Source organism: Malania oleifera, chromosome 5, assembly GCF_029873635.1.
Source record: "Malania oleifera isolate guangnan ecotype guangnan chromosome 5, ASM2987363v1, whole genome shotgun sequence".
NCBI classification, from domain to species: Eukaryota; Viridiplantae; Streptophyta; class Magnoliopsida; order Santalales; family Ximeniaceae; genus Malania; species Malania oleifera.
The window spans coordinates 11403799-11424987 of NC_080421.1; the positions used below are offsets into that span (position 1 = coordinate 11403799).

Genomic DNA, 21189 nt, shown 5'->3' on the forward strand with positions numbered 1-21189 from the left:
AACATATATATTATAAATATAATTAATATTACAGGCATATTTTATATATATATATAATATTAATTTATAATAGAGTTTAACTTAATTGAGTCGAGTTTGAATTTCTTGGAACGTTTTCACATGAGTGATTTCCTTGTCTCCTACTAAGGGAAACCAATAATTTGCACACATCTTTGTATGTGATGTTTTATCACCGGTTTGTATTCTAATTTAGTGCATACGTATAAAAAAAAAAATTAATCCTTTTAGATTTAAACTATTCTAGATACAACAGAATCAAACATTTGTCCTATTAAGTAAGGTCGGTATATGAATTTTTTTTCACAAATTTATGTGATCATGAACTATTTCTTTTGATAAATTTAAAAATATTAAATTTTTACTCATTATCTACTCTCAAGCTATTTTAGATAAATCCTCATTTACTATTCTAGATAAATTCATTAATTAACTTAAATCTTAGTATATTTATTTTTAGGATAAAAGATATTTAAATTCCTAAAAATTTGTCAAACAAGACAAAAATAACAGAGAACTTGAAAAGATAGTGTATTATAAATTTATACTTAAAAAGGAGAAATTCGTCTTTGTGATTCTCCAATGATTTTTGTCCATTATACACATATGTCGTGGCTATGAGCCCTTTCTCTCCCCCTCGCACATTCCCTTCACCTTTTCCATCATCCCAAACAACAGACCCTTGCCTTGTTTTGTTCCAGTCAATTTAGGGTTATTAAAAAAGCCTTCTTCCCAAAATGCCCCTACTTAAGATCCACTCTCACTGGTTAGTCCCCAATTGAATCTGACCAGGATTAGCTGTGTTTTGACCATTTTGGGTATTTTTCTTCGTCTCATTCACCCAATTAGTATCTTTGTTTTTACAAAAAAGGGCCTCCATTTCTTCTAACGTCCTCCCCTGCGTCTCCGGCAGGAAAGTGTAGAAGAACAGCCACGCCGCCGTCGCCAGTCCGGCGAACAGAAAGAACGCGCCGCCGATGGTGATGCCCTTGTACAAAGAAATGAACGTCATGGAAAGAACCCCGCTGGTCACCCTGTTCACGGCAACTCCCATACTCGCGCCCTGAGCGCGTAGCTTCAACGGGAAGACCTCGGAGCTGTACACCCACGTGATGGGCCCCAACCCGATCGAGAAGAACGCGACGTACGATAATACGGTGGTGATGCACAGCGATATGGCCCACATCAGTTTCTCCTCCGAGTGGTCGATCACCGTCAATCCGAACCCCAGTGCGGCGAGGGACGCGATCATGCCGCCGACGCTGCTCAGGAGCAACGGCCGCCGTCCGACCTTGTCCAGCAAAAAGGTCGCCACTAAGATGAAGACCGTCTTCACGAATCCGACGGCTATCGTCGCGAGCAGCTTCTCGTTGTCCTTTGTGATCCCAGCCTTTTCGAAAATTCTCGGGCTGTACAAAACGACGGCGTCTATACCGGAGGCTTGCTGGAAGAAATGTATCCCGACTGCGGATATTAAAATTCGGCGAACGGAAGGCGTCGGATGGAGGAGAAGCTCCCTCCAGACACCTTCTCCGTGGCTGCGTTTCGAGACAGCAACGACGTCGTCCGTGCAGTTCTCCGGTATTCCGGCAGCGGCTTTAATGTCGGCAAGCCGGAGTTGAGCCTCTTCGGCGGAATCGGACGTTTTGTCCAAAACTCGCCGTGCGTCGCCGAGTCGACCCTGCATGACGAGCCAACGCGGCGACTCCGGCATTAGGAGCACGACGGCGGCGAGCAGCACCGACGGGATGGCGCCAACGCCGAGCATGAACCGCCAGCCGAGGTGAAGCGGAAGCTTCGAGAAGGCGTAGTTGGAGACGTAGCCAAGCAAGATTCCGCCGTTGATGAAGACCTCCGGGAAGGAAGTGAGGAAGCCGCGGGAGGACGCCGGCGAGACCTCGGCGGTGTAGACGGGGGCGATCATCAGGGCGTAGCCGACGCCGATGCCGGCGACGAAGCGGCCGACCATGAGGAAGGCGTAGTTGGTGGAAAAGCCCATGAGGAGGGCTCCGACGAAGAAGATGGCGCCGGCGAGGACAATGGTGTACCGGCGGCCTATCCAGTCGGAGGTACGGCCGGCGGCGGCAGAACCAATGAGCGAGTAAAGGTTGAGTATACCCACGAGAATCTCGACCTGGACGTCACTGATTTTGAGGTCGTCTTTGATGTAAATGGCGGCTCCGCTCATCACTCCGATATCTGATCCACCATATCACAGATTAATCAACTACTTAAAATATTTAAAGCATTTTTTTTCCTGTTCTATACAAATATAATTATATTATGTATAGTAATTTACGAAGCTCACCATATCCGAGCAAGATGGAAGTCATGGAAGCCAGAATGGCACAAGCAAAGGCAAACTTGTTCCTTGCCGGTTTCTTCGTCGGAGGGCACTCAAAACCGGCAGAGCTATCGCCGGCGACGCCATTTTTCTCGGCTTTCAGCTCAGCCATCCCCATTAAAAATTATGAGAGAGGGCCGGCCGGTTTAGCGCTAGCTGGGTGGGAAGACTTCTGCTGTTCTACCGTAGCACCAACGGACTCTTATTTATAGAGAGAAATATATATATAAATATATAATAATTAAATTATTAGGTCAGCATTGGACCCGACCCTGCGCTGCTCCCTCCAGCTTGTTTTGTAGTTCTCTTTTTGGGTAACAGGTTCATAAAGCACGAAGATATTCGGGTCGGGCTGGTTCTTTAATTGGTTACAACTTACATGGGCTGTACCCGAGTAAATTTAAAGTTAATTTTATTTCATTTAACTGACCACAACACAAACAATGAAAACTAAACCACAAAACAAAATAGATTCACGATCTCTGGCCAAATTAATTAATAAATAAACATGCACGTTTCATTTTGGGCAACGTAATTGTAAGTCAGTAATTCACGCTTGGATGGAGTCACCTGTGACTCCCAACTTGCTTGCTCTACTTGTTTGATTGAATTAAATTCCAGAATAATATCACGTGCACGTATTAACATGAGTTTGTTTGGTTGCCCAATGGCTTGGTTCAACTAGATATGAATAGCCAGTTAAGAAGGTTTTAATTTCGATCGTGCATTAAAATTAATTCATGATTTCTTAAGATGTTTTATGGAGTTGGTCACTTCTTTTTTTCATTTGGCGTTGTTTGGAAATTGTTATGTTGAAATTTGTCCATTAATTTTTTAATTGAGCTCGAGTTCAAGTTCTAGCTAAGCTCAAATCAAGTTTCAATTCGCTTGCTCAAACTTATTTATTATGTAAATGAATGATTTTAGTAACTCTTAGTGAGTCACGCTATCAAGATACTTACTAATAGTTTGGTTCTTTTATAACTTTTCATTCCGAGAGAGAGACCGGAGGTTTTGTTGGGTAAAAAGATGAAAAGGAGGGGTTCTTATTAACACTATTTTAGAGGTTTTTTTACCCGCCTAAGTTAACCTATTAGCTTTGGGCATAATGGAGAAATTATACAAGAAACTTCTCCCTCCATGTGCCTATATGTCTATTTCCTTAATTATACATTTACTGAAAATGGATCCCTCTTTGATATTAATGAATATATGATCAATTTGTCACATGTCTAACATTAAAGAAATAGATACATGAACATTTGGAGGGAAATGTTTCTTGTATAATTTTTCAGGCGTTATGTCTTATAACTAATTCAGGTCAAGAAGATTGCAAAAAATAATTTTATGTATATTTAATCCCTATATATATGTCTACTACAGCCTATCAAACTTAATTTCACCTTACTAAAGTTGTCTATGAATGATTCTAATTCAAGTCTAGTAAACAAGGTCAAACCAAACCTATCATTAATATGCTCAAAAGGCAAAACAAGTCAAATCTATTCATATTCAAGTTCAATCCATTTATTAAACGAGCTGAAAATTTAAACTTGAAAATCATTTGTTTATATAATGAACAAAGTTAAATGAACTCTTGTCAAGTCGCTCCATAGCCACTCAATTTGTTTGCCCTATTTTATATTACAAGTTGATGCTTGCAAGACACTCAACTGGACATGATGAAATTAAAATTTCTTGTAATATTAGTTATGACAATATTTATAGTTTTAAATTTTTTTTATTCAACTTATTTTTAAATCTAATAAATGAAGAATTTAACTAGCTAGGTTGTTTAACTACTCTTGAATGAGTATAAGCATTATGAATAAAATGACTTGTACCAAGCTCGCGTGGATTTAGGGTTTAGGTAATTCTCAATTTCTAATCCACCATACCTTTCTTTTTTTGGACTATAATAATTTTACACTAATTCATCTAAGGGTTTTTTAAGTGGTAAACTCAAAACTCTGTTGATTAAATAACTAAGTTTCGAGTGTTCGATGACTATGACTTTTCATTTGAAATAATATCTTAATTTTTAAGTGAAGAAGGGTAGAGGGATGAACCCATTATCCTGATAGATTAGTCGAGTGTTCAAAGGGTCTCAGACACCATCATTTAAAATAATAATAATAATAATAATAATAATAATAATTGTTGCTGAATAAAAATGTTGAGAACCTCTGACGAGCCTTCCGATCTCTGATCACCTGAAAAGTAACAAAGGTAGCTTGGAGGACCCGGGGTGTCTTTCGGGGGATCCCTCCGATGCCTAAGTAAGGGAATGCTTTAGAGAGGTTGTATGTAACAGTGAAATTGGATTAAAATGAGATACCTTTGCCTCTCCACCCGAGTCCCTATTTATAACTGAGGAGTTTGACCCTATGAGGTAATGCCATTTATTGGCAAGTTATGACGCAGGCGTGAATCGTTGTGGCCTTTATGAGGTCGACATCGGCTGTTTATGGAGCAAGCGTGAGTTACTCTAGCCTTTATGACGTTTGACCCATTCTGAGTAGCTACCTTTGAGTGTTAATGACATTGATTGTTGTTGCGTCCTAATTTTTCCCTATGGCAGATTGACCATTTGACCTTGGTATATTTAGGTTGTATTAGTTGCCCTCCCCCCCCCCCCCCTCTCTTTCAGTGTCGAATTTGTGGAGCTTGCTTAAAAATTTTGAATTTTTTTTTACCCTACTCTTGGTGCACAATTCTTTCCGAGTTGCTCCTGCTGAGCCATTATGGCCGAGCTGTTTTTTCCGAACTATTCTTGCCAAGCTGTTCATGCCGAGTTGTCCTTGCCGAGTTGTTCTTGCCAAGATTGTCTTGTTGAGCTGTTCTCGCCGAGCTATTTTTGCCGAACTACAGTTTATAGGTAATTTATGTTGATTTGTTCTTCGTGGCAATTCTTACCGAGTTACTCTTCGTGGGCAATTTATGCCAACCTGCGCTTTAAGACAATTCTTGTCGATCTACTCTTCATGGGCAAATTCTGCCGAGTCACTCTTCAAGGCAATTCTTGTCAAGCTATTTTTGCCGAGCTGCTCTTCATGGGCAAATTCTGCCAAGTCGCTATTCAAGGAAATTCTTGCCGAGCTATTTTTACCGAACTACTCTTCGTGGGCAATTTCTGTCGAGCCGCTCTCCAAGGTGATTCTTGTCGAGTTGCTTTTACAGAGCTGCTCTTCGTAGGCGATTTATGCCGAGCTGCTCTTCTTGGCAATTCTTACCAAGCTACTCTTTATGAGCAATTTCTGTCGAGTCGCTCTTCAAGGCAATTATTGCCAAGTTATTTTTGTCGAGCTTCTCTTTAAGGGCAATTTCTGCCGAACCGCTTTTCAAGACAATTCTTGTCGAGTTGTTTTTTTCGAGCTGCTCTTCGTGGGCAATTTCTGTCAAGCTACTCTTCAAGGCAATTCTTGTCAAGCTATTTTTGCCGAGTTGCTCTTCAAGGCAATTCTTGCCGAGCTGCTCTTCCAAGTAAATCTTGCCGAGTTATTTTTACCAAGCTACTCTTCATGGGCAATTTATGTCGAGCTGCTCTTCGTGGCAATTCTTGTCTAGCAGTTTTTGCTGAGCTGCTCTTCATGGGCAATTTCTGCCGAGCGGCTCTTTGTGGGAAATTTATGTTGAGCTGCTTTTCAGAACAATTCTTTCTGAGCTATTTTTACCGAGTTGTTCTTCGTGGGCAATTTCTGTCGAGCTGCTCTTCGAAGCAATTCTTGCCGAGCTATTTTTACTAAGCTACTCTTCATGGGCAATTTCTATCGAGCCACTTTTCATGGCAATTTTCATCGAGCGGCTCTTCGTGGCAATTCTTGCCAAACTCTTTTTGTTGAGCTAATCTTCATGGGTAATTTCTACCGAGCCACTCTTCAAGGCAATTCTTGCCGAGCTATTTTTTCCAAGCTGCTCTTTGTGGGCAATTTATGCTAAGTTGCTCTTCGAGGTAATTCTTAGCGAGCTGTTTTTGCCGAGTTGCTCTTCATGGGCAATTTCTGCCGAGCAATTCTTTGTGGCAATTTTTGCCAAGCTATTTTTGCTGAGCTGCTCTTCTTGGGCAATTTCTACCGAGCCGCCCTTCATGGCAATTCTTGCCGAACTGTTTTGCCGAGCTGCTCTCTGGCCTTGTGAGTGTTGCTCGTCAATTGAGCTTTTTTGTTGGGTTGTCGTCTGATCTCACGAGTGTTGCTCGTTAGTTGGGCCTTTTTTGTCTAATGAGATGTGCTCATTTGTTGGGCAGTCATTTTTCATCACGAGTGTTGCTCCTTAGTTGGGCTTTTTTGTTAGGGCAATCGTCTAACCTCACGAGTGTCGCTCGTTAGTTGGGCCTTTTTTGCCTAATGAGTTGTGCTCATTTGTTAGGCAGTCGTTTGACCTCACGAGCGTTGCTCGTCAATTAGGCTTTTTTTGCCTAATAAGTTGTGCTCATTTGTTAGATAGTCGTCTGACCTCACGAGCATTGCTCGTCTGTTGGGCCACTTTTTACCTAATGAGCTGTGCTCATTTGTTAGGCAGTCGTCTAGCCTCACGAACGTTGCTCGTCAGTTGGGTCGTTTTCATGGAGCATTGGGAAACTTTCTATTATGTTGGTCGCACCTGTAAAATGTTAACAGTCTGTTGTTATTGGTGTCGTACCTTTGGAGATTTGAGATCCATCGAGACGCGTGCCACATCTGCCCTTGTGTGAGGATTTATACTTTTTTTCCTCGAGACGCATGGCAATTAATGATTTCCCACCTTCACGAGATGCGCACTTTCTGGGGATTTGTGCGGGCTTCTATATAAAGGGTGTTCATATGCCCATTTGTTCCTTGTCCCAACTGAGAGGTCCCTTTTCTTCTGTTCGATACGATCACGTTTTGCCTCTCTCCTTGCGTCTTTTTGCTATTTTTATTTAACATTGCATATTGGTTTTCAGCTTTGTTCTTCGCATGTTTTTGATGTTCTTACCATTTTGCTTGAATGTCCTTCATGTTCTTCATCTCCTTTGAATGAGTTCTTGATAAGCTTGTGAAAAATTGATACTGTAGATCCAAATTGTAGAGTAGTGTAAGTTGTTTATCTTGTTTTTCTTGTGTTTGAGTCTCATGCAGTCCTCGGAGGCTCAGCCGAGGCTTCCGGTTACTGTAAGGACTGCTCGGTGTAACCTTATGAATAATGTTAGTCACCTTTTTGCTATCCTTTCTAATATTAATATAAGATTACCTGCCAGTTCTGAGTTTGCTTTAAACCCTGGTCCTAGCGAGATCTGCTTGTATATTGACTTCCTTGATTTAGGTCTTAGGTTGCCATTTAATCCTTTCTTTTCTAATGCGTTGCATTTTTATAACGTAGCTCCTTTCCAACTTGTTCCCAACTATTATTTATCGTTGGTGTCTTTTGTTGTCCTCCTCGTCAAACAAGGATATCAACCCATAGTGCCTCTTTTCCGGAGTTGCTTCCAAATGAGAACGCACTCCGTGGAGAAGAAATTGTACTACTTCAATTCTCTTCCCGATTACAAGTTGTTTACTCCTTTTAGCTCTTTCATTCATGATTGGAAGTCCCTATTCTTCTTTGCCTTTGGGGAGTTAAACTATTAAGGGTCTCGCGTCTGGTCTACTCCTCTCGATGGTGATATTCCTTCTTCCTTCCTTCCTTTACTTATTTTGCGCGTGGCTATGTGTGAGTACATGTTGTTTATCTAATTTTTCTTTTTGCTTTAGCCTGACTGCGTCACTTGGCTCCCACGCTGTCTCTATCAGAGCACGCCATCCTTAACGACCTGTGAGCTGGTTGTCATCATGGTATTTTTCCTCATGACGAGCTGCTAAAGGAATGAGTCCTTGTGGAGTGTGGGCTTAGTCTCGTCTCCCCAAGTCTCTATCTTCCCTTATTTTCATTTATATCTTTGTTGCGATCGGTTTTATTTTCTCCTTCTCTTTTCTTTTTGTAGACATGGAATTCAATAAGTATGACGCCCTGATGCTTGGGGCAAAAAACAGAGATCGAGCAAAAAAAAAGAAGATGAAGAAAAGGGACTTTCAAGGTGAGTCCTCCCAAATGGAGGAAGCTCCTGTGGCAGAGTGCGAGCCCCAAACTCATGTGGATCTGCCGGTATACTACTTTAGGGGGGGCATCTTTCACGAGCCCACACTTACTAGTCCTGCTTTTCGTTGTGTGGTGCATATGGAAGACCTTTTGGCGGCCTAGTGTTCTCTCCTTGATCATCTATCTGCGACAATATGACATACTACGTACTAGGTACCATTGTTCATTTTTTTTTTTACCTATGATCATGTTTTACTGCTCTTGATTCATGCTAACCTTGTATTAGTTACAGATGGCAACTGTGGTGTTGGCCCAAGAGGAGAAGGTAGCTGAGATGTATCAGCAGACCTTGGAGGCTAGGGATAAATACATTGCCGCACAGGACGAGCTACATAAGGCTTATGCATACGCAGATCGCCATAAGAAGGCGCTATGATAGGAGATAAAGAAGATTCGAAGCGAGGAAATCCCCGCTACTACTGCTGCCACTAGCGTCGCTGTATCATAGTACTAAAATTCAAAGCAGTTCATCTTCGATACTGTTAAGACTTACTGCGAAGGCTTTCGAACGTGCCGAGAACAGGTCAAGACGATGTATCCTAACCTTTCTCTAGTTGGCGTGTGCTTGTATGGTTACGGTAATGAAAGCCCAGAATCGGGAGAGGAGATGGACGAGACCGAGGAGATTGAAGAGGAGATCGGGGAAGGGAGTAAAGCTGATGATTAGAGAGATCAGCTTGTTGTCTTATTATATCTTTGATAGTACACTTTGGCTGTTGAGGCCTTTTAATTCTGTTGTACAACCTCTTGAGTAATAGAATTTTATTTCCGTTGTACAACTTTTTGAGTAATGGAATTTCAAAAGTAGTACTTCTTTAACATATCGGAGTTCCAACTATGATACCCCATGGAAGAAAGGCTTAAAAAAGATTAGATGTTACTACCCATATCAACAAGGTGCACCTTTCTTTTCGGGAGCCTTCCTATAAGAACTCCATGATTAATCGTGCTTGGCTTGGAGTAATCTTGGGATGGCTGACCTTTTGAGAATTTTTCTCAGGAAGTGTGTGAGTGAGGACAAAATACTCTGAAAAGGACATATGTTGGTCTGTGGGGCCAGTCATTAGTTCGATAAAGCCCACCCCTTGTTGTCTGATCCAGGTGAAAGAGGAGAGATGCAATGCTCCCTAACAAACCCAGGTTGGGGCGTTACAAAATGGTATAAAAGAAATTACCTAACCAGAAGTGTGATGAGATTCACATCACTTGGTTTGGAAATCTAGGTTCGCAACGAGAACGTTGCGTTCTGTAAATGGGGAAGAATGTGATATCCCATGGAAGAAAGGCTTTAAAAGGATTAGATGTTACTACCTATATCAACAAAGTGCACATTTCTTTTCGGGAGCCTTCCCATAAGAATTCTATGGTTAAGCGCGCTGGGCTTGGAGTAATCTTGGGATAGGTGACCCTCCGGGAAGTTTTCTTAGGAAGTGTGTGAGTGAGGACAAAACACACTGAAAATGACACATGTTGGTCTATGCGAGCTTCACTTCGGCGATACCCTTTTTTCACGAATCCTAATATATGCCCCCTTTTTATCAAGAACTCAATTTCATTTTTAAGGTGAAGTCATTCCTCAGTATCGTGCCCGTGATCCCTAGGGAACTGATAATACTTTGACATATTTTGCTTATACGAGGGAGTTCGCATAGGTTTAGGCCACGAAACGTATCCATTCTCTCGTATATGCATTAACACATTGGTGCGAGGTGCTTTCAGGGGAGTATAAGATTGAAACTTACTAGTATGTCCCGATCCTCTGGAACTACTTTAGTGCTTACTGCTCTCCTGTCTTTTCCTGGTCCTAGAAGGTTGACCAATATCTCTAATCCCTTTTCTTTTAAATTTGGCTTGGTCTCTCCTTGTATCAATTACTTCCTCCAAGTTGATGCATTTTTTTTGCCCTAGCCATCAACTCCCCCATGTTTGCCGGTGGCTTCTTCCCTAACGAGTATAGGAAAAATCCGGGTTGGAGGGTTGTGGTTAGGGTCGCCAGTGCCACCCCGTGCTTCAAGTTATGGATCTCTAGGGTTGATGTGAGGAAGCAGTGTATAAACTTCTTCAATGTCTCCTGTTCTCCTTGAACCAGACTCATCATATGGGCTATGGTTTTGGAGATCCTTCGACTATTGATGAAATGGCCTGTAAATTGTTGCTCCATCTCAGAGAATGAGTTTATCGACCTAGGCTTCAAGGTTTGATACCACGCCCTAGGATTACCTTTAACAGTAGCTGCAAACGCATGCACATGATGACATCGGGGTGCACCCTGCGTGTAACGCCCCAACTTGGGTCGGCCAGGGAGCACAACGTTTCTCCTCCTCCACCTGGACTAGACAACAGGGGGGGCGAGCCTTATCAGACTAATGACTAGCCCCACAAACCAACACGCGTCCTTTTCAGTGTGTTTTGTCTTCACTCACACACTTCCTAAGAAAACTTCTCAGGAGGTCACCCATCCCAATATTGCTCCAAGCCAAGCACGCTTAACTAAGAGGTTCTTGGGGGAAGGCTCCCAAAAACAAAGGTGCACCTTGTTGATATAGGTAGTAACATCTAATCTTTTAAGTCTTTCATCCATGGGGTATCACATTCTCCCCCACTTATAGAACGCAATGTCCTCGTTGCGAACCCACATTTCCAAACTCAGGCGATGTGAATCTCATCACACTTCCGGCTGGGTGTTGGCTCTGATACCATTTGTAACACCCCAACCTGGGTCTGCCAGGGAGCACAGCGTTTCTCCTCCTCCACCTCGACTAGACAACAGGGGGGCGAGCCTTATCGGACTAATGACTGGCCCCACAAACCAACATGTGTCCTTTTCAGTGTGTTTTGTCTTCACTCACACACTTCCTGAGAAAACTTCCTAGGAGGTCACCCATCCCAAGATTGCTCCAAGCCAAGCACACTTAACTATGAAGTTCTTGTGAGAAGACTCTCGAAAAGAAAGGTGCACCTTGTTTATATGGGTAGTAACATCCAATCTTTTAAGTCTTTCATCTATGGGGTATCACACTGCAGCTACATCAATACCTTGAAAGTATCTAGGTGATCCACTCATACCTTTCAAAATTCAGACAGAACCTCAATTACTTCTTTGGTAAATGGTGGATCCAACGATTTTAACGTACTTTCCCTATAAGAAGGGTTAGTTCGTCCCACTTTCATCAATTTTTTCTATTTAATCAATCTTTTTTTATCCTCTCCTCTACCTCATTCAATCGTTGCTCGTTCGATCCTACACGATTCCCCGCCTCCACTTTCTCTGGGAGATTTATTTTTCTATTGCTTTCCTTAGGGGACTTTTACTTTCTCCAGTGAGGTAGGATCGATCGGTTGTTGGTGAAGGGCAGGTACCCCATGACTCTTTTGCTGTAAAAGCATGTTGAACATGTCCTCCATCTTCTTATGGGAGGCTTCCATTCTCTTTTGGAAGATAAGGAATTTCTCCCTTGTGACTCTTGAATGGTCTACGGGTGTAGAGTGCACAGACTGGGGCGGCTGATCGCCTGCAGCAGGGTTAGATTTGGAGTTGGTGGTTGCTGCCATGATTTAGGGATCGAGGTCAGAAGTAGGATGAACACCTCTCAGAAGCTTTCCCACAGACAGCACCAACTGTTACAGAATAAAAATGTCAAGGACCTCTGACGAGCCTTCCGATCTTCGATCACCTGACAAGGGTGAAGACAAAGGTGGCTTGGAGGACCTGGGGTGTACTCTAGGGGATCCCTCCGATGCCTATGTAAGGGAATGCTTTAGAGAGGCTATATGCAACAGTGAAATTGAATTAGAATGAGATACATTTGCCCCTCCACCCGAGTCCCTGTTTATAGCTGAGGCGTTTGACCCTAGGAGGTGATGCCATTTATTGGCAAGTTATGGCGCAAGCGTGAATCGCTTTAGCCTTTATGAGGTTGACATCGACTATTTATGGCGCGGGCGTGCGTTACTTTGGCCTTTATGACGTTTGTAAGAACCCGAACCGTGATATGTGGGTTTAAATAATAAGAGAAGGGTAAAATTGGGATTTGAGCAGGCTTCTTCGATGAAGTCAAAGTTCGTCGACAAGGTCCATGTTTTTCTCTTCAACGAAATTCAGAGGCTCGTCGACGAGGAGAAGCTGAGAGATTTCGAGAAACCAGGGATCTTAGGCTCATCGATGAGGACGCCATTCATCAACAAGGGCAGCCGAGTCAATGGGGCTATAAATATCAATTTCATTGCTTAACCATTAAGAAATCTCAAACTCCTCTCTCTCTCTCTCTCTCTCTAGAACTCATCCTACAGTCTCTCTCTCTCTCTCTAGATTTCTTCATCGTTTGTCACTGGAATCGTAGATCCGACGTTGCCACAAGGATCATGGAAGGATTCTCTACAAAACCTATGAATCAGAGTCCCGTTTTGAAGATTTTTGGGTTTTGGCTTAAATCGAGGTAAGGCTCAGTTTCCTTTTCTGATCCAGTAGTTTGGTAGAGGACAGAGTTGTGAGTATATTCTGTACTGTGTTTTGTAGAATTTGAGAACTTGGTTTGCTGTTTAGGAGCCGTAGAGTTCGGGATTGGTCTTTCGAGGGAAAGGTAAGGGAATACAGCTTATATTGGTTATTTTTGAAAATGGACTCGGTAGAACAGTGGTTCACGATCCTGTGTGCGTGTTGGTTACTCATTTGAGGGAATCTGATGGGTAAAATTATGGGTTTTTCATGTTACAGTTTTGGGAAAAAAGGGGTATTGGGTTGCATCCCTAGTTTTGTTGAAAACCATTGGTATATTGTGGTTTATACTGTGTATTAGGGATGGTCGTGCCTTGACTTTGTTTTAAACTGTATGTGATTCGAAAACATGATTTTCGGATTACCAAATAGGTGTGGTATGTTTAGTTATATGAGCATGCATGAATGTGTTATGTTGAAATGCAATAGGAACTGGGTTCCGAATTGTTTCAGGTACTGAAAGAGTGTCTGGCTCTATATCTAAGGGCGTGTGTTTATCGCCTGCCGGATATCGCGGACCGACTACGGGCCGAGGGGTGTGACAACACCATGTAGATCATGGGCGTGCGTATGCGTGTATGTGTGTGTGTGTATGCACTGTACTGGAATTGTATTGTGAGAATACTAGAATTGCATTAATTGTGTTTATTTTCTGTCATGATAACACTCGAATGCCACACACTAATATAACCTGTGTTTGCCTTACTGAGATGTGTCTCACCCCTACTATGCGTACATTTTTACAGGTCCTTAAAGTAACTGGAACTAGCGTCCTAGAGTTGGGAGCATAGTGGCTGGTGTACTGCAGGTAGCGCTTGGGTAAGTGCTAGGATTTTTGTTTCGCAGGTAGCCATTTTGGGGTATGCTGGCACCCGGATGTACGTTTTGTGTGTATGGAGCCAGGACTCCATTTTGTTTTGTATAGACTCTGGTATGGTACAGTACTTGTATAGAATGACCTTTTCCGTTGTGTATATGATTTGTGTATGGATGCATATAGGGTGCTTGGTAACCCCACGGGATTGGACCCTCATTCATTATATTATATCGTTGTTATTTGTATGATACAGGGACAGGTTAGGTTACTAAGTCACCCCTAGGTCCTATTGTCGGGTTCGGAGCGTGATAGTTTGGTATCAGAGCTAACCAGGTTGCTAGGTCTTGCAGACTTGGTTAGGTGTAGCTGTGTGTACATACTAGAGTATAGGAGGAAGGAAATGGGTAGAGTAGGTCGAGGGTTGTTTTGTTGCTAGGCAGGGATTCGTTGGCGATGTTCTGTGTTTTTCCTAGAATTACGATTCCAGTAAAATTAGGGCAAACCATTGATGACTTTAGCGTTTGTGTGATAGGACAGATCTAGGCCTATGGGAGGGTAGTTAACATGATTGTGTGTCAATTATTGTGTTAACTATACGTGATATGGGAATCCTAATTGATTCCTATTCTGTTTCATAATGGAGCCTAAGGATAATAACTTGGGGAGTAGTTCTGAGGGGACTACCAGTGACGAGTCTCCATCAGTGTCTCGGGGTTTGACGAGGCAAGTTATGTGGGAAATCGTGCGGATTGTCAAGAGACGCGAACGCTCTCCTACTACTGTAGGGTGTACCATCGAGAGATTCATACGCATGCACCCGCCGACATTTTTAGGGGTACCCGACCCTATTATAGCAGAGGATTGGGTCGAAAAGACCGAGAGGACTTTGGAAGTCCTCCACTGTACAGATGAGCAGAGAATCTAATACGCTACCTTCCAGCTGTCTAGGGAGGCAGGGCATTGGTGGACTGCCGTGAACCTGCTGGAAAGGTAGAGAGTCGGTGTTTCAGATATGTCTTAGAGCCCTTTTAAAGAGGTGTTCTTTGAGAGATACTTCTCGACCTCCACTCAAGATGCGAAGACGGATGAGTTTTCTGCTCTGTCGCAAGGAGATATGACGGTGCAGGGGTATACTGCTCAGTATATAGAGTTATCCCACTTTGTGCCATGTCTGATCTCAAGCGAGTATGAGAAGACTCAGAGGTTCAAGAAGGGTTTGAGGAAGGATATTTGAAGGTTAGTGGGTATGCTTCAGATTCGCGATTTTTTGGTTTTGGTGGACAAGGCCACGGTGATCGAGACCGACATCCTAGAGGATGTCAGGAATCGAAGAAGAGGACAGTACCTTCTAGTTCTCAATTAAGATCTCGTCAGGGATCGTGAAAGAAAAGGAACAAGGGCTCGGGTTACCATCAGAATACCGAGTACCAGAGCACTTAGGTGAGTCGGACATAGGATTGTTGTACCAGGTGCCTTAGGTGGCACGAGGGCGAGTACCGGTCATTTGGGGGTAACTGCCACAACTGTGGCCACTCAAGCCACATGGCTCGCAATTGTCATGTACCGAAGAGAGATATGCCTGCATATAGTGTGAACAGGGGGAGCAACTAGATACCTTGGTGAACAGTTTAGACGAATACAACTCTAGCCAGAGCATACTCTTTTACTCCAGTGAATGCTGAACATGCATGGAACGTAGTTACAAGTACCTTATTATTGCTTTCAAATAAAACTTCTATTTTGTTTGACTCGAGTGCAACCCATTCTTTTGTATCTGTGAGTTTTGTTAAACTGTATGGGATTGAGACCCAAGTCATGAACAAGGTATTATCTGTTGCTACACCATCTGGGAGTATATTATTCTGTAGTAGGATGTTAGCAAACTGCCCAGTAATAATTTAGGGAAGGTTGTTACTCGCAAATTTTATGGTATACAATATGTCGAGGTTCGATGTCATTCTGGGGATGGATTGGTTGTTCTCTAGTTATGCTGTGATCGACTATCATAGGAAGGTAGTTGTAAGAACCCAGAAAATATAAAGGGATTTCTGCAGATTTCGTCGACGAAGCCAGCAGACTTTTCGTCGACGAAATTCAGAGGTTCGTCGACGAAGAGAAGTCGAGAGGTATGGAAAATTCTAAATATCAAACTTTGTCGACGAGGCTGCCAACATCCGCGATGAAATTCTTGATTTTTCGTTGACGAATGTACTTTTTGTTGATGAAAATCGGGCGGGTCAGAGGCTTAAAAAAGGGATATTTGGATTTCTTCTTCACTAAGCTTCTCTCTCTCTCTCTAAACTCTCTCTACTCTCTACTCTCTCTCTCCAGATTTCCTCGCCGGTCGTTGATAGAATCGAAAATCTGAGGGTACCACGAGGATCGTGGAGGGATTCTCTACAACTTCTATGGATCAGAATCTCGGTTGGAGCAATTTCGGGTTTCGAGCCAAAATTGAGGTAAGGCTCGGTTTTCATTTTTGATTCGGTATATGTGTAGTAGTATGGATCGTAAGCATGTTTAGTATTGTGGTTTGTAGATTTTGGAGTCTCAGTTCGTAGTTTTGAGGGCCGTAGAGTTCGTGGTTTGGTTTCGGGTTGAGGTAAGGGGATTCTGTTTATATCAGTTCATTTTTGAAATCGGGATTGGTAAGCCTGTAGGCTACGATTGTATGTATGTTTTGGCTACTTATTTTGAGGAAATCTATTGGGTAAAAACACGAGATTTTTAGGTTACAGTTTTCGGGAAAATTGGTGATTTTGGGTATCATCTCTTATTTGAGTGGAAAACCGTTTATGTTGTTTAAACTGTATTATTGAGGTGACCGTAATCCATATTTGCATAAACTGTATACTTGAAATTGTAAACGATATGATTTGCCGTAAACCAAATAAGTGTGGTACGTGTGTATGTATGTATGTTGTTCCAGATATTTGTGAAAAACAGCTATGTGGCGGCTTATTACCATATGCTGAAATGTATAGGGACGTGAGTTCCAAAGTGATTCCAGGTTTTGTGAAAAATGACTAGGGGCGGCTAACTACCGTACGCCATAACGGCTAGGGGCGGCTAACTACCGTACGCTGTGCCCTGTAACGGTTAACTACCGTGGGCAAGAGTGGCCGGCTCTATATCCTGGGTGCAAAATATCACCAGTATGAATCGGTTGGTCACCGAATGTAGCAACGAACCATAGTGGGCCTAGGTTGACGCAGCATAGTTTGCACATGGTAACATAATCGGGGTTAGACCAGGTGACCTTGTGTAGTTGCATGTGTAGCAATGGATTCACTATTGGGCTTGAGTCGGAAACCTTCGTAGTTTAATGTGTTAGAACGTAACCGCTGTGAGACACCCGTGGTATGTATAATATTTGTAGGTATGTTTAACCCTGTATGGTATAGATACTGGTATGGTACAATTTGATGTAAAGAAAGACCGTATTCCGCTGCGTATATTGATGAGTATGGACACGTATTGTATGTATGTATATAGGGCATCCGTTACCCCACGGGGTCGGACCCTCTTGTATATGGTATCATGTATGTTTATATTGATATAGAAACAGGTTAGGTTACTTAATTCACCCCTAGGTCCCATTTCAGGGTTTGGGGCATGACAGTAGTAGTTTTCAGACCTCCTAGGAAGCAGGAGTATGAGTTTGTAGGATTGTGTGTGCGTTCGATGCCATAGGTTCTGTCGGCATTGCAGGTGAGGAAGTTACTCTTGGACAGATGTCAAGGGTACCTAGCTTGTGTGAAGGAACCACCGTGGGATGAGTTGAGGCTCGAGGATATTCAGGTAGTCAGTGAGTTCCCAGATGTGTTTCTAGATGATTTACCTGGTTTACCTCCATATCGTGAGGTGGAGTTTACGATAGAGTTGTTGCCTGGTAAAGCACCGATCTCTAAAGCTCCGTACCGAATGGCTCCAGCGGAATTTTGGGAGTTAAAGGAGCAGTTGCAGGAATTACTGGACAGGGGTTTCAGTAACGACCTTAAATAAAATATAACATAATAAATAAAATGGTCAACCCGAATCCGTGGGTAACGGGACACCTGACAATCACAGCGGAAACCTAAGCAGCAGTAAACATAAAATCCAAATCATCCATCCATAAAGCATAATACCAGAAGCATAATACCAGAGCTATCTACATTCCCAAAATATTGTATCTGCATACATTCTTCCAAAATATTTCAAAATACATCTAGGATCCTATAATCAAAACAATTTTGATCCTAATACAAAATCTTACCCTACTAACAGAATAATATCCCTAACTCAATTGCAGCCACGACCCATCGGTCACTCAGGGTCTCCTGAAAAATTAATTAATGTTGGGGGTGAGATACATCTCAGTAAGGGAAAATAAACTAAATACAGTTATGTGGCAACATGACATTTAATGCAATTATACATATACAGTACATTTCATATTTCAGTAAACATTCATCATAATATACAAAATTATCATATACTTTCATACTTGCTAATAGATCATATCGTACGTAATGCATCTGTTATACTGATAATACTGAAAACATACCCAGGATGAATAGTTAGCTAGTGTCATGTATTACCCCTCATGACGGGCTGTGCAGCCCGAAGGCAGGAACCGACAATGGCTGGCCGACCACTACCGAATCAAATATGTCTGTAAGTACAATGGGCCCACCACACCCTGGTCCGGACTGCCAAGTGGACGTTCATACTCTACTGAAAGCCACATCGACTATCCATCTCCCACCCTTCGTGGGGTGGTTAGCACTAATATGATCATAAACATCTGATCTATAAGTTACGATACCGAGCCCCTGAACTGAACTAAACTAACATCCGGGTTCTGATAACATAAAATACATGATCATATATAACATCATTATGGCCTTGTGCCGAACGTATCGTAATTATGGCCTTATACCGAACATAACATAATTACGGTCTCGTGCCGAACATATCATAATTACGGCCTCGTGCTGAACATAACATAATTACGGCCTTGTGCCGAACATATCATAATTATGGTCTCATGCCAAACATAACATAATTACGACTTCGTACCGAACATATCATAATTACACGGCCTCGCGCCGGAATCATTTTAGGTATATACATTCTCAAAATAAATCAATTATCATGTATTCGTCAAAATCATCATAACATAACATATCTTTTCATAATACCTGAAAACATACTTTTCTCATAAAATCTTTCATATCATAATACGTTTCACATAAAATAATATTCATGCCACACATGCACTGTATAAAATTATACTTCGGATTCTAAAATCGTAATTCTCTGGCATCTTATATATACATATACATTTCAACATAATAGCAGTATTTCCCAAACGTACATTTCATCTATAATATACAAATATAACATATGCTTTTATGAAAATAAATCTACTCATAATTAATAATAATTTGCATGAAAAGTAACTACTTTAGTTTATTTCCTTACCTGACTACTGAGAAAGCCCCCTAAAATATCCTGGTCTAACCCCCGTAGGATTTCCTGATCAATACCCTAAAACTAAAAACTCCCAGTATTAAACTTCAGTATTTCTATGTGTACATCATTTCTTATAACTATCACCATACCAAATTTGGTTTAAAAAGTCTTACCTTAACTTAGGGATGATTTCCAACTTGCTTCCACCAATGATCTGCTTCGGCAGATTTGGAGAGAACTTCTCCAAAAGCGTCGTGGTGACTACGAATTGTCGATCTAGCATAAATCCGACCCAAAATTGAAGAGAGAGAGAGAGAGAGAGAGAGAGAGAGAGAGAGAGAGAGAGAGAGAGAGAGAACTGAAGGGAGGAAAGAGAGAGGAGAGATTGCTTAATTTTGAAGTAAAAATTTGAGTTTTTGATATTTATAGAACATGATGCATCAACAAGCCACGTCATTCGTCTATGAATCCTTCATTAATTTCGTCGACGAAATTCAGTCCTTGTTGATGAAATTCAGTCGGCTCCAGAACTTCTCTCGGTATTTCTTCGTCGACGAAATTCAGTCTTCGTCGACGAATCCCTTGTGTTCGTCGACGAAGCCCTGATGTTTTCCTTCGTTTATTCCTTCCCAAAGTGCAATGTCATCCGACTTTTTCCTTCTGTTACTGTTTTCGTTTCCCTTCCTTTTTATTATTTAAATCCCATTAGTATTCGGGTTGTCAAAGTTTCATTTGACCAAGTGTTTCACCCTGTGGAGCTCCAATATTGTTTGTGAAGAAGGACGAATTGATGCGTATGTGCATTGATTACCGTGAGATCAACAAGGTGACTGTGAAGAACCGTTACCCATTGCCTTGTATTAATGATCTTTTTGAATAGCTGCATAGGATGCAGGTCTTTTCGAAAATCGACCTAGGGTCAGGATATCATCAGGTGAGAGTTCGATCTGAGGATGTGGCGAAGACTACTTTTTGAACCAGATATGGCCACTACAAGTTTTTATTCATGCCTTTTGAGTTGACGAATGCTTCGGAAGTATTTATAGAACTTATGAACAGGATTTTCTGTGAGTACCTAGATTGGTTCGTGGTGGTATTCATTGATGATATTCTAGTATACTCGAGGAGTTCGGAAGAGCATGAGAGTCATCTGAGGTTGGTACTACAAATTCTGCGAGGAAGGAGGTTGTATGCCAAGCTGAAAAAGTGTGAGTTCTGGTTGAATCAGGTTGTGTTCTTAGGCCATGTGGTGTCTAAGGGTGGCATCTCGGTTGATCCTAGCAAGATTGAAGCGGTGGTCTACTGGGTAAGACCGAATAGTGTACATGAGGTTCGTAGTTTTTTAGGACTAGCGGGTTACTATCATCGGTTCGTAGAGGGTTTCTCTAAACTATCTGGACCTTTGACACATTTGACAAGGAAATGGGTGAAGTTTGAGTGAACCAATGATTGCGAGCAGTGTTTTCAGGAGTTGAAGCATTGGCTGGTTACTGCTCTAGTGTTGACCATTCCTTCAGGAGATGACGGTTTTGTGATCTATAGCAACGCGTCTTTGAAGGGTCTGGGGTGTGTACTTATGTAGCAGGGTAGGGTAATTGCTTATGCTTCTCGGCAACTAAAAGATTATGAAAAAAATTACCCTACGCACGATCTGGTGTAACGACCTGCTTAATTTTCATTTTTATTTTATAACATTTAACATACTCTAATACCAAATTATATTAAACCCAATCATTAACCTAAGCAGTAAGAAGCAGAAATCACATAACATTCATAACCATAAGTAAATATCTACAATACCAGAGTGCTAACAAGTTTCCCAAAATATACACATATATATATGTTCCCCAAAATACCTTCAACTATGCTGGAATATACAAAAATCCTCCACAATACTCACTTTACTAACAGGGCACTACTGAAACCCCTCTATCTCCGAGCTTGGTCTGATCGCCTATC

General features: G+C 41.9%; 1 protein-coding gene across 1 annotated transcript; it reads right to left on the reverse strand.

The window, feature by feature from the left end:
- Nucleotides 1-525: 525 nt before the first annotated feature.
- Nucleotides 526-2560, reverse strand: LOC131154922 (polyol transporter 5-like). Its single transcript, XM_058107760.1, has 2 exons — nucleotides 2327-2560; nucleotides 526-2217 (listed from the first exon to the last, which is right to left on the reverse strand). Exons 1-2 carry the CDS (start codon nucleotides 2478-2480, stop codon nucleotides 779-781), a joined length of 1593 nt encoding a protein of 530 aa, XP_057963743.1. The 5' UTR covers nucleotides 2481-2560; the 3' UTR covers nucleotides 526-778.
- Between the last annotated feature and the right edge of the window lie 18629 nt (nucleotides 2561-21189).